This window comes from Lagenorhynchus albirostris, chromosome 7 (genome assembly GCF_949774975.1).
Source record: "Lagenorhynchus albirostris chromosome 7, mLagAlb1.1, whole genome shotgun sequence".
Lineage (NCBI taxonomy): Eukaryota > Metazoa > Chordata > Mammalia > Artiodactyla > Delphinidae > Lagenorhynchus > Lagenorhynchus albirostris.
Genome location: NC_083101.1, coordinates 36,128,537 through 36,141,577, shown reverse-complemented (window position 1 = coordinate 36,141,577; position 13,041 = coordinate 36,128,537). Strand labels below are relative to the sequence as shown.

Below are 13,041 nucleotides of genomic sequence, written 5' to 3'. Positions count from 1 at the left end.
GATATTATTCCACTGTCTTCTTGCTTCTGTTGTTACCATTGAGAAATCTCTGTCAGTCAGGTTCCTTTCTAGTTAGTCTTCGCCCTGGCTCTTTTTGGGATTTTCTCTTTGATTTTGGTGTTCTGCAGTCTCATTGTTAGGGTTACTGTCTCTGTGGGTAGTGTCCTCTAGAGTAGTACAGCCTAGTAAATACAGATATGGATTTCTTTTTATTTATCTTGTTTATGATTCATTGTGTTTCCTGTATTTGAGGATTTGTATCTTTAATCAATTTTGGAAAATTCCTTGAATAATTGCTGCTTTTTCATCGTCTTTATTATCTATCTCTGGAACTCAGAATAGGCATATGTTAGACCATTAAATTTCATTTTCTATTTATTTTAAACTGTCTTTCATATATCCCATCTCTTTCTCTCTGGACTGCATTCTAGATCATTTCAGATTTATTTCACATTCACATTCTTTTTCTCATTTCTATTTAATCTGTTATTTGACCTGTCTATTGAATTTTTCATTTGTATCATTACGTTTTTTATTTCTAGAGATTTTTATTCTTTTTTAAAACTGCTTTAACATTCCTCTTTTCATGTTTTCAATTTCTTTCATTATTTTAAATATACGAACATATTTATATTCTCTACTTGGTAATTTCAATATGACATCTTTATGGGTCTGATCCTTTTATTTTTTTCTGCTGACTTTTGCTCATGGTGTTTGTATCTTTTGGCATTTTTTTTTTTTATAGGCTCATTTTTCTTGGAACTCTGTGCAAATGCTTCGAAGCTTGGATTAAGGGTTGAGGTCTTGGGTTGTGTTGGATTGAAGCTTTTCTTTCAGCTAGGAATTGTGTTTGCTTCTGTCATGTCACTTTCCTGGAACACAACCAGTTTAGGACTGGGACTACTTTAAATCAAATTCTAGGCTTGAAATTTCTGGGGATCATGCACGTAGTATGAATTTGGGTTCCAAACCTGTGTGAAGCCTGTCCTGTGGCTTCTTTAAAATTATTAAAGGAAACTCTTTTCTCCTGCAGAGCCATGGCCAGGACAGACACGTTTTCTTGCCGAGCTCTTTGCAGGGCAGGTTTATATTTAATTCACCCTTTCATTTTAGTTATACCCCCTCCTGGCTTTACATGGGAGCTTTGGCTCTAATTTAGCACCCTGGTGGGTCTAATCTACTCCTACTGTAGATTATACTAGAGAGTAGGTAGATGCCCTTAGGGCAGCGGACAGTTTCAGCCTTGATTACATCTCTGAATTCCTGCTCCTATTTTTAGTTTGGCCTCTGAGGATTTTCCTATCTTTTTTGCAAGCTCCACCATAAATTTAAAAGGATTAAAATATATTTTCTATCCAGCATTTCTGTTACCGTATTTTAACATGGTTTTTCTGAGCCGGTCATTGACTAAACTTTTATTTCTTGTTACATATTAGAGACAAACTGGCAGTCTAGGTATGGGAAGCAATTCTTAGGGATTTATATGTGCCCATCCTGAATTGCCTAGAATCTGGGTATGTTTGATTAAATACGGCCTGAAACATGTTGAAAATTACCCGTCAATAGAACAGCCTAAAGTGATCTACATGTACTAAAGAGAACTGAATATACATTTTCAAATTTCCTGGTATTGCCCATAATATTCTTTTGATAGTGTTTCATTTTAATAAAAATGGTGCAAGGTAATTTGCAAATGATTAAGGCATGTTGTAAAGAAATTGACTTTTCTTCTTCAGTGTGCTTTATCCAGTAACTTTTATTTTCCAGTTTGCCAAGCATTGGACAGAGTCAAATGGTCTGGAATCTAAATCATTAACTCCAGTATTATGCACAGCATCTGTCAATAAATTAAAGAACAAAGAGAATGTATATACTCCTAAGTCTGCTGTAAAGAATGACGAGTGCTTTTCATTTCCTGAACCAAAGACTCCAGTTAATAAGAACCAGCATAAAAGAGAAATACTCACTACACCAAATCATTACAGTACACCTTCAAAAGGTATTTGCTGTGTAGATTAAGCAGTGGTAAAACATCTTGAAATTCCTTCTTCTTATCATGCTAAATAAACATATAGCAGGTCAGAAATGGCTAGCAATGCTCTCAGGGATTGCTAGGAGAAGCCAAGCTGCTTTTTAAGCATATGTTATTTGCATTAGTTGAAATGAAAGCATATTAATCACCTTCAAATTTTTTGTATACTCTCAGTATACAAAGATGAAAACTGTTTTGATAGATATTGTTGATCAATTTTATTTTCTTGTCCTTATGGAACCAGTGAGAGTAATGCTGTATGGTCATAGAGAGTAATGCTGTATGGTCAAACAAAACAAAACCCCCGATCTGTTTTTAAAAGCTTGGAATCTTATATTTATTATGAAGTGAATATTATTATCTCTAATTGGTGTACTTTTAGATCATGAACAAAAAGTTAACTAATGAGTAGTAACCAGATTTGTTAATGCAGGTTTGTCACAAACTATCTGGGATACAAATACCCTACTAGAATAAAACACCAAATTTTGGAATAGGGAATATAAAAATAACCAAAGCTTACAACCTCTTTAATAACTTTTGTCAGCTTTCACAGGGGACTATTCTCTTTGCCTGATAGGAGTTGAAAGGTCTATGAATTGAATTAACACCTCTCAGTAATATATTCATTAAAGGCATAAATACAGATTGACTTTTATTTATAGAAAGGAGAATCAGTAATCATGAAATATTATTTATGTGATCTATTTAGATTTTTCATATGATATTTATGATAAAATCATAAGCATGGCCTCAGTTTTACAGTGAAGAAAAAGAAGAGCCACACATGTAAAGCAAAATGATTTTGTTTTTATTATAAATCATCTGGAAATATTTCTTTAAAGAATTAGAGCCTTAACATCACTGGGCAAGTGATTACAATATTTCTGAGCCAATGAATGAGGTGATATATGCATTATTGATGGAGAATTGGAAACTATAGCATGTCAGCTACATATGGTTTGTGTTTGTTGTTTTTCTAATAGCTAGAAACCAGTGCCTGAAAGAGACCCCAGTTAAAATGCCGGTAAATTCAGCAGGAACAGAGAAGTTAATAACAGGTGTCATTAGCCCTGAGAGGCGGTAAGTGTTCAGTTTTGTATAGTTTCTTTAGTATATGTAACCAGATTTCCTTTTTTCATATATGATAAACCCAATTAAGGTAAACCATCATGTAGATTCTGTCAGGGACTGTCTATATGAACGTGGTCTGTGGCCATTACTGAGGCTGTTGCCACTGCCTTTCTCAGGGTGCAATTGTGAGACTCATCAGCAGTACAACTGGCACCTTAACTTAAAATACAGTTCCTGTGCTGGGGCCCATCTCTCCCTACACTTCTGCCAGTGGAGTATAGACATCCACTAACAAACAGCAGTCACTCTAAAATATTAAAGATCCTAAAGGGTGCTTCAGATAAAGCCCATTCCTCTTGTACAAACAGGTCTGCAGCATAAGTGACCTTTCATTATCTTTTATAGCTATTTTTTTGAGCAGGCTCCATTTTGAGGATAATTGGGAGAATTAGAATGTGAACTAGATATTAGATGCTATGGCATTATTATTAATTTTCTTGATATCATGATGATATTGTGGTTATGTAGGAAGATGTCCTTATTCACTGATGATGTATGCTGAAGTGTTTCAGAGTAAAAGGTTGTGATATCTTTTTTTTTTAAATATTCATTCATTCTGCGCCAGGTCTTAGTTGCAGCATGCGGACTCTTAGTTGCAGTGTGTGGACTCTTAGCTGTGGCATGCAGACTCTTAGTTGCAGCAGGTGAACTCATAGTTGCCGCATGCATGTGGGATCTGGTTCCCCAACCAAGGATTGAACCCAGGCCCCCTGCATTGGGAACGCGTAGTCTTGCCCACTGGATCACCAGGGAAGTCCCAAGGGTTGTGATATCTTCAGATGGATTACTTTGATGTACATATTTTTAATGTATTTATTATATATATGTAGAGAAAGCAAATGTGGCAAAATATTAACAATTGTTGACTCTAGAAGGATATGTCGATGGTTATTATACTTTTTGTTCAACTTTTCTATATATTTGACACTAAAAAAAAGGTAGGGGAAAAATAGTTTTGGCAGTTGACTTGGGGGAGAGGTGATGGCTACATTTCAGTGGAAGATGGCTTTTGTGCTCCCTGAGGAAGAGTAAGATGGCTTGGCCAGGCATACCTGAATGAGGTGCACCTAACAGCCAGGACAAATGCACCTCTGTGAGGGACCCAAAAGGCAGGAAGTCCAACTCTTACTCGTGGGTTCATTGTTTTTTTTTTAAGGTGTCGCTCAGTGGAACTCAACCTTAACCAAGTACATGTAGAGGATACTCCAAAAAGAAAAGGAACCAAAGTGTTTGGGAGCCTTGAGAAGGGGTTGGATAAGGTTATCACTGTGCTTACCAGGAGCAAAAGGAAGGGCTCGGCCAAAGATGGGCCAAGAAGACTAAAGGTAAGTGGACTGGAATTCTTTAATATGGATTTTGGAAGCTGACTGCTAACTGGACTACTTTTTCTTTTTAAAGAAAAGTACTGAATGAATGAATTGATTAGTATTTTTAATTTATTTATTCACCCATTTAGCTAATACATATTTTTTGAGCACCTAAAATATACATTTTACTATGCAGTGGTCTTTGAGACTGCAGAGGTAAATTAGATACAGTTGCTCCTTTGGAGGAACAAATAACTAAAATTCAAATATTAAAGTTCATGTAGGGGGATTAATCACAGAGGCAAAAGAGGAGGTGGGGAAGCATGGGGCATATATAAGGAACTGCCTTAAGGATGGGGGCTTGAGGTCAGTTGTCCTATCTCTGGTACATAGGAGAGTCCCTGACACATGGGTACCTTTGTAGGCCCTCACGAAATATCTGAATGCATGGGAAGTTAATTTGAACTTTGAGTGTGGTGTGTGTGAGGAAAATAGCAACAGGTCAGGAAAATAGGCTGGCTAAGACGTTTGGACCTTACTTGACAGACCTATTATGTTTTTAGAGCATGTTTAATGTGTCAGTGGTGTGGACAGTATATTTGGTGGGGATAGGAAAAGAAAAAGAAGTGATTAGTAGATATAAAGTATTTCTTACTCCCTTGGATTCTCTCTGAGCATTCATTCAAACATCTAATGAGTGACATTTTTGTTTGAGGGAAGTAAGAGGTAAAGGGAAGAATAAGACACAGCTCATGTCTTTGAGGAACTCATAGAGTGGCAGTGAAAACAGGCAGGGATGTTGCTCTGATCCACGGAGCTTATTGCTGTAATAAAAACATGTTCCAAGAGGTGTGGGGCCCAAAGGAGGGAAGAGCAGGTGGTGGTGTTCCCCATGATTTGGGGACTGGGTCTGTGTTTAGATTTTGCACTGAGAGTCTCATTTTGAGTAAATCTGGGCAGGTTTGGGGGAAGAAAAATGCTGAGCTGCTGGGTGGAAGGGTGCTTCAGGGGAGAATGTTCTGAGATCCCATTTATGTCCTGTCTTAAAGTGAGAGAAGATAGGACTTCTCCATTAGTATTTGTTGCCTTGTTGAACTTACATAATGTACTGGAGTTTTATGTTGCATATGGCTGTTTATTAGGCATATTTTATCTTTTTATTCTAAGAGTTCTCTAGTTGGAGACAGTTGTGAGGTATTTCAAACCGTGATGTTGGGATTATGAAAATCATGGTGTCATTTCTCTGAAAATATTAAAGAAAATTAAGGAAACTTGTCCAATTATATACATTATTGAGAAGCTCGGTGGTTATCAAATACTAATAGATGATATTCTAAAAATGTCCACCAATGTAAATTATTCGGAACTTGAGTGCATTTTTCAGTAGGAACTGCTGTGATATTAGTTGGCTTTCTAGATATTTCCCAGTACTTCCAGGATGTAAGAGAAAAATCACAAGATTGGGAATGAGAAGCCTGGGTTGTAGCCTCAGCTCCATACCGTGTAGCTTGGATAAGTCATTTTATCTCTGACTATCTCAATTTTTTTATTTGTAAAAACTGGAGACAATGTCTATCCTGGCAGCTTCACAGAGCTGGGATATATAAATGAGACTGTATGAGATGTTATATTGCATATGAAATGCTTTCTAAATATAAGGTGTTCCAGTGTCGAGTATCATTATTATTGTCATTGTTGAGCATTTTAACCCCAATGTAGCAGAACCACAGTTGTGATTAGCATACACCTAAGATCTGAAGATTTATCTAACTTTGGATCTTTCACCCTTTCTAATGTTTTAAGTTTTTCAGAACTAAAGGACTTACTTTAGGAGATTATCCTCATTTTCCACCTAGTTCTTTTATTTATTTATTTATTTTTGGCTGCATTGGGTCTTTGTTGCTGCATGCGGGCTTTTTCTCCAGTTGTGGAGAGCGGGGGCTACTCTTCATTGTGGTGCGCGGGCTTCTCATTGCGGTGGCTTCTCTTTGTTGCGGAGCACAGGCTCTAGGCACGTGGGCTTCAGTAGTTGCAGCACGCGAGCTCAGTAGTTGTGGCTCGTGGGCTCTAGAGCGTAGGCTCAGTAGTTTTGGCGCACGGGCTTAGTTGCTCTGCAGCATGTGGTATCTTCCCAGACCAGGGCTCGAACCTGTGTCCCCTGCATTGGCAGGTGGATCCTTAACCACTGAGCCACCAGAGAAGTCCACACCTAGTCCTTTTTTTGTTTTGCGGTACGCAGGCCTCTCACTGTTGTGGCCTTTCTCGTTGAGGAGCACAGGCTCCAGACGCACAGGCTCAGCAGCCATGGCTCACGGGCCCAGCTACTCCGCAGCATGTGGGATCTTCCCGGACTGGGGCACGAACCCGTGTCCCCTGCATCGGCAGGCGGACTCTCAACCACTGCGCCACCAGGGAAGCCCCCACACCTCGTTCTTAAATTAAAAAATTAAAACTTACAGAAAAGTTAAAAGGATGGTACAAAGGGACTTCCTTGGCTGTTCAGTGGTTAAGACTCTGCACTTCCACTGCAGGGAGCACGGGTTTGATCCCTGGTTAGGGAACTAAGATCTCGCATGCTACACGGTGCGGCCAAAAAGAAAAAAAGATGGTACAAAGAACACCTTAATTTTTTAAGATAGCGAATCATATGTAGTTAAGCCCTCTTTGAGGAAGCAATCTATAAAACTCTGAAATTTAAATAGATAAAATAGGATTATTTCTTATTTTTACCAAGGAATCACTTGAATTGTGATTTGAAAGTGTTCAGTTTGTTATTATCTTGAAAAAGCCAATCTAATTTGGTGAAAAAGTCCTGGATTGGAAGCCAAGAGACAGAGGGGCCTGTCATAGCTGTGCCACTTGTTCCTTTTATAACTTGAAGCTGAGGTTCCTGAACTCTAGTCATTTGACAGTCACATTCATGTCGGCATATCAGCATATCATCTGCACTGTTATTTATCTGGTACTTTCTTTATATGATGCATTTTAAAAGCAGATTTATAGAGGTATAATTGACATACAATAATCTGCATATATTAAAAATGTACAATTAATATACTTTGGCATTATATATGTACCTGTGAAACCACCACCACAATCAAGATGACTATTGATTTATTTATTTATCTATCTATTTATTTATTTTTGGTTGTGTTGGGTCTTTATTGCTGTGCGCGGGCTTTCTCTAGTTGCGGTGAGCGGGGGCTACTCTTTGTTGCGGTGCACGGGCTTCTCATTGCGGTGGCTTCTCTTGTTGCGGAGCACAGGCTCTAGGTGCGCGGGCTTCAGTAGTTGTGGCACGTGGGCTCAGTAGTTGTGGCTCCCGGGCTCTAGAGTGCAGGCTCAGTAGTTGTGGCGCGCGGGTTTAGTTGCTCTGCGGCATGTGGGATCTTCCCGGACCAGGGCTCGAACCCATGTCCTTTGCATTGGCAGGCAGATTCTTAACCACTGCCCCACCAGGGAAGCCCCAAGATGACTAACTTTAAAAACTTGTATTTATTTAAAAGGAAACCATATGTCATTAGTTTTTCTAATCATATTTTGCTAAATCTGATTGGAACAAATATATAAAATTAAAATAAAAGTATTTATCCATGTACCACTTAGAGTTATATTGTATAACTCCAGTTGTTATTTTTATCACATTTTGAAAAACCCCATCTTAAGAAACTTATAGCTCTTCTTTAGGTCATAGGTTCTTAAAGTGAAAAGTAAGATAGTTGGGTCTTTTCTAACCTCAGCATTTTGTTATTTATAAAAAGAACTGAAATCTGAAAGACATAGAAAGTATAATTTTGTTTGACAGTGAAGATACTGCTAGAAAGGTAGGGATTTTTTTCTGTCTCCAGAACCTATTAAAACAGTGCCTGGGGAAGTTCCCTGGTGGTCTAGTGGTTAGGATTCTGGGCTTTCACTGTGGCCCGGATTCAGTCCCTGGTGGGGGAACTGAGATCCCCCGTAAGCCTCATGGTGTGGCCAAAATATAATAATAATAATAATTTTAAAAATCAAAATTAAAAAATAAAACAGTGCCTGGCACCTAGTAAGCCGTCAATAAATAGTTGTTGAATGAATGGATGGATAGATTCTAATTAAGAATGAAGTTATTTCTGGACTTCCCTGGTGGCAATGGTTAAGAATCTGCCTGCCAATGCAGGGGACACGGGTTCAAGCCCTGGTGCGGGAAGATCCCACATGCTGTGGGGCAACTAAGCCCGTGCACCACAGCTACTGAGCCTGCGCTCTAGAGCCTGTGAGCCACAACTAATGAGCCCGCGTGCCACAACTAGTGAAGCCCACATGCCTAGGGTCCATGCTCTGCAACAAAGAGAAGCCACCACAATGAGAAGTCCGCACACCATAACAAAGAGTAGCCCCCGCTTGCTGCAACTAGAGAAAGCCCGCGCGCAGCAGCGAAGACCCAACTCATCCAAAAATTAATTAATTAATTAATTAAAAAAATTTTTTCTGAGAATTATGCTGTTAGTGAATGAGAAAAAATAACTTGACATTACTTTTTTAAAGGGATACTTGTTATATTCATTCCTTCGTAGAATTGTCATAGAATCACCTCCTGGGATTCTGTAAAATTCCTTAAATGATCAAGAAAGAATTAAGGAAACACATGCAACTATATACAAGTGAAATTTTCTAGGGCATTTTTTTTCTCACAGTTTACATTTCAGGAGTCTTTATCACCGTGTAGGAAGGGGGAAATAGGTAGAGCTCAAAGAGATAGACGTTATTTAATATTTATTTACTTATTAAAAAATTGGTAGGAGAGGAAGATGCAAAGATAAAAAGGGTGATATGGATGCACTTATTAATAAATGTGATTTCTCCAAGCTTTCCCAGTGCCATCTCAATCCAACTTACCAAGAGTTGGTTGTAAATTCTTTCAGTGTTTTTCTTGAAGTATTTCCACTTGAAATGGTACTATGTTGAGGAGTTTGGGAGCTCTAAATGAGGTAGGATGGTCTTTGTGTTGATGTAAAGATTTACTTCTTAACCCCTTCTTTTTCTTTTTTAAGCCTCACTATAACGTGACTACAACCAGATTAGTGAATCCAGATCAACTCTTGAATGAAATAATGTCTATTCTTCCAAAGAAGCACGTTGACTTTGTACAAAAGGGGTAAGAAGCACACTTGGATCTATTACTTGACGTCTTTTGAACTTCGAGAAAACAGAGGTTGATTCCCCTCCCAACCTATGTTTTTAATATAATTAAAAAATTATAAATTGTTTAACATAATTAAAAAATATATTTCTCTTGCCTCATTTTTCCAAAAAGCTTTTTATGTTAGTGTCTGTGTTCATAATTTATTCTCTTTTGTTTTATATGAGCTATAGAAGTTTTTTGGGTTTTTTTTTGCGGTACGTGGGCCTCTTACTGTTGTGGCCTCTCCCGTTGTGGAGCACAGGCTTCGGACGCACAGGCTCAGTGGCCATGGCTCACGGGCCCAGCTGCTCCACGGCATGTGGGATCTTCCCGGACCGGGCATGAACCCGTGTCCCCTGCATCGGCAGGCGGACTCTCAACCACTGCGCTACCAGGGAAGCCCAGCTATAGAAGTTTTTTAAGTGCCCATATTATCACCACTTTCAAAGTTAGACTTTTCAAAATAGGAAAATCTGAACTTCTTCCAGTTTCTTTTGCATCTTCTATTTTTCTTTGATGTTCTGCTTTACAATAATATTTATAAGTTGTAATCTAAATTTATGAGACACCTCAAACAAATCAAGGATATATATAGACTCCTTCTCTTTATGACGTTCTATGTGACAGAACTGGTTTTCAGTACTTTAGAAAATTATTTCACCTTAGCTCTTTCCCACTGTTCAGTGAACTGCCATCAAAGCCTCCTTGGTCACAATCTCATGGTCTGGACAGCCAGACCTCTTCTGGTTGCTTAAGATGTTCATATTTCTAAACATATCCACTTAGTTATGTCTCTTTAAAATTTCATTATTAAAGCACTAACAAGAAGAGCCACTGATGGATTAACAAAAACATTTAATTGGAACAGTCAGTATAGAGTAAGATTTCAAGAAACAATCTTTTGCAAAAGTAATTTTACTTTTCATTATCTCTAAATGTTGGCAAGCGCTCTTATGTGAACCCTGGCTTTCTTCTTTAGGTATCACTATATCACATCTAACTCTGACCTGTTCTTCATGCTTGGGGTTTATCCACAGCGTTAGAACCTCTCGCCAAATCTGTGTTAGAAAACTTTTGATTATTTTTCCTTCAGCGTATGATCTATCAGATCGGTAACTGGCTATTCACCAGTAATCTGTTCCTCGAACTTCCTGATCCACCTGAAGATCTGCCTTTATCCTTCTTTTTTCTTTTTACCTTCTCTGTTTGTTTTTACCTTCTTTGTGACAAAGCAGAATAACAAAAGCTAAATTTTTCAGTGGTGTGGTGTCCCTAATCTAGGTTATATTCCATTACTATCTTCTTCCAATGAGGAAAATTCACTTTTTATCTTTGATATGACTAAATTGCTCTATGCTTCATCTTCCCATCAGGAACCTTAACTACAGGGTTTACCTTAATGGCATTTCTGATAGCAACTGCTTATTTTTAATAGATCAAGCCCCAAAGGACATAACTAAGTTAGTAAGAAAAAGAATGATATTTTAATACACCTTGTAATACATAACAGATGCAAGTAATTTCTCCCCATTTACGTGGAACAGTGCCTAATCGTGTGCCCCTAAATATTTAGGGAACTGAAATTTAGAATTGATCCTATTGTTTACTGTTTGTATTTATCTATTGAAGATCAGTAAGACAATTAAATAAAACTAAAATATAATGTAAACAAATTAAAAGTTGATTTACATGAATTCAATTTATGCAACTTTGCAGGAACCATACCTATTTCTTAAGACATGTGGAAGGCTTCATATAGACAGGGCCTTTCCGTTATCAGAGTAGTTCATGTGGCAGTTCTAATTATATATGCCATATGTTTCAGCCATGGGAATGTACTGTCTCATTGGACTTTCTTTTATAACTCTGCCCTAAAGTGTTGTAATGATCATAACCTCTTATTACTGTTAGAAAAACCTCAGAAACATGTGTCCTACCGACAGGTTGTTGGCGTCAGCTTTATTTACATGAAAGACAGAAGTTTCTGATGAAGTGCACAAAATAAAATATTCTTAATCTTCCCTCTGCTTTCCTTTGTTGTGAACATTGTGGAAATGGCCTAATGTTCACAGATTACACCATTGAAAGACTTGCATAAAGGATGCCGGAAGATTTCTTGAACATGAATGGCATGTATAGCTATGAAAAAAGGGCTTTTCTTTGGAGCAAGGGAGAGTTCTGGTAAAGCCTTTTCATCTGTATTCTTTTTTGAGATCCTGGTTAGCTTTTGGGAAAACACCAGTCATACTCCATCACTAAAGCATATCTAGGTCATCTGGAAACTGTAAGCAGGACTATATTGCTTAATACGAAATAATGGTTCATTTTCCCCACTGGCCTCCTAGAGGCTTATAGAAATCTCTTGTAGTATACAGAATATTCATGGTTCTCCTGCTAACTGGCTTCTTATCTTGTTTTTCACAGCTATACACTGAAGTGTCAAACACAGTCAGATTTTGGCAAAGTGACAATGCAGTTTGAGCTAGAAGTGTGCCAGCTTCAAAAACCCGACGTGGTGGGTATCAGGAGGCAGCGGCTTAAGGGTGATGCCTGGGTTTACAAGAGATTAGTGGAAGACATCCTGTCTAGCTGCAAGGTTTAATTGATGAATGGTTTCCATCCTGCTTGATGAGTATGGGTGTGATACAGCCTACATGGAGCCTGGTGTGATGGGTTTGATTTTTAAAGTCCTCTGGAACTGCGAACTCGTTTCTAAAGAGCTATTTTAAAGACCAATATCTTTTTGTTTTTAAACAAAAGATATTATTTCGTGGATGAATCTAAGGCAAGCCTCTCTGTCATTATCTCTTACTGTCTTTTTTAATCATGTGCTTTGTATATTAATAACTGTTGACTTTCTTAGATTCACTTCCATACATGAGTGTAAGCTCTTAACTATGTCTCCTTTTAATGTGTAATTTCTTTCTGAAATAAAACCGTTTGTGAATATTAGCAGGCTTCTCCTCTTCTTTGTATTTGATTTTGATTCAAATAAAACCTCAAATGGCTTCTTGACTATTAAGTAGAGACTATTTGGGGTATGTTTTATCTGTTATCAAATATGCCTTGGGTAGAAAAACAGATAAGAATTCATTTGCATAATTTTTTCCTGTCTCTGATTTAAGTAGGATTTATTGAGATCGTTAACTAAGTCACAGCTGTGGTTACCGGAGTTAAACAACACATTTAATATGTTGAATAAAAGAGTATTGACTTCAGTATGTATGTTCGGTCAACAATGATAACTATCTGGACTACGAACCCCCACGAAATGTTACTTTATAGTAATTTTCCATTAAGTCTCAGCGTTGGCCTCAAATTTGTATTTTTATTTCACTTTATTGGTCTCTAAAGGCCGGCGCTCAAGTTACATTTGTATGGATTTTACCAATTAAACTAGTTGGAGA

General features: G+C 37.8%; 1 protein-coding gene across 7 annotated transcripts in view; it reads left to right on the top strand.

Moving 5' to 3' along the window:
* MELK (maternal embryonic leucine zipper kinase) overlaps window positions 1-12,538 on the top strand; it is a 78,269-nt gene extending 65,731 nt beyond the window's left edge. For all 7 annotated transcript variants that reach the window (XM_060153401.1, XM_060153400.1, XM_060153399.1 and 4 more), the window contains 5 exons: window positions 1,768-1,999; window positions 3,019-3,115; window positions 4,323-4,491; window positions 9,504-9,607; window positions 12,059-12,538. In XM_060153401.1, coding sequence (XP_060009384.1) covers window positions 1,768-1,999; window positions 3,019-3,115; window positions 4,323-4,491; window positions 9,504-9,607; window positions 12,059-12,236 — 780 coding nt within the window. In that variant the 3' untranslated portion in view covers window positions 12,237-12,538. The remainder of the gene's footprint in view (window positions 1-1,767; window positions 2,000-3,018; window positions 3,116-4,322; window positions 4,492-9,503; window positions 9,608-12,058) is intronic.
* Window positions 12,539-13,041: the final 503 nt, after the last annotated feature.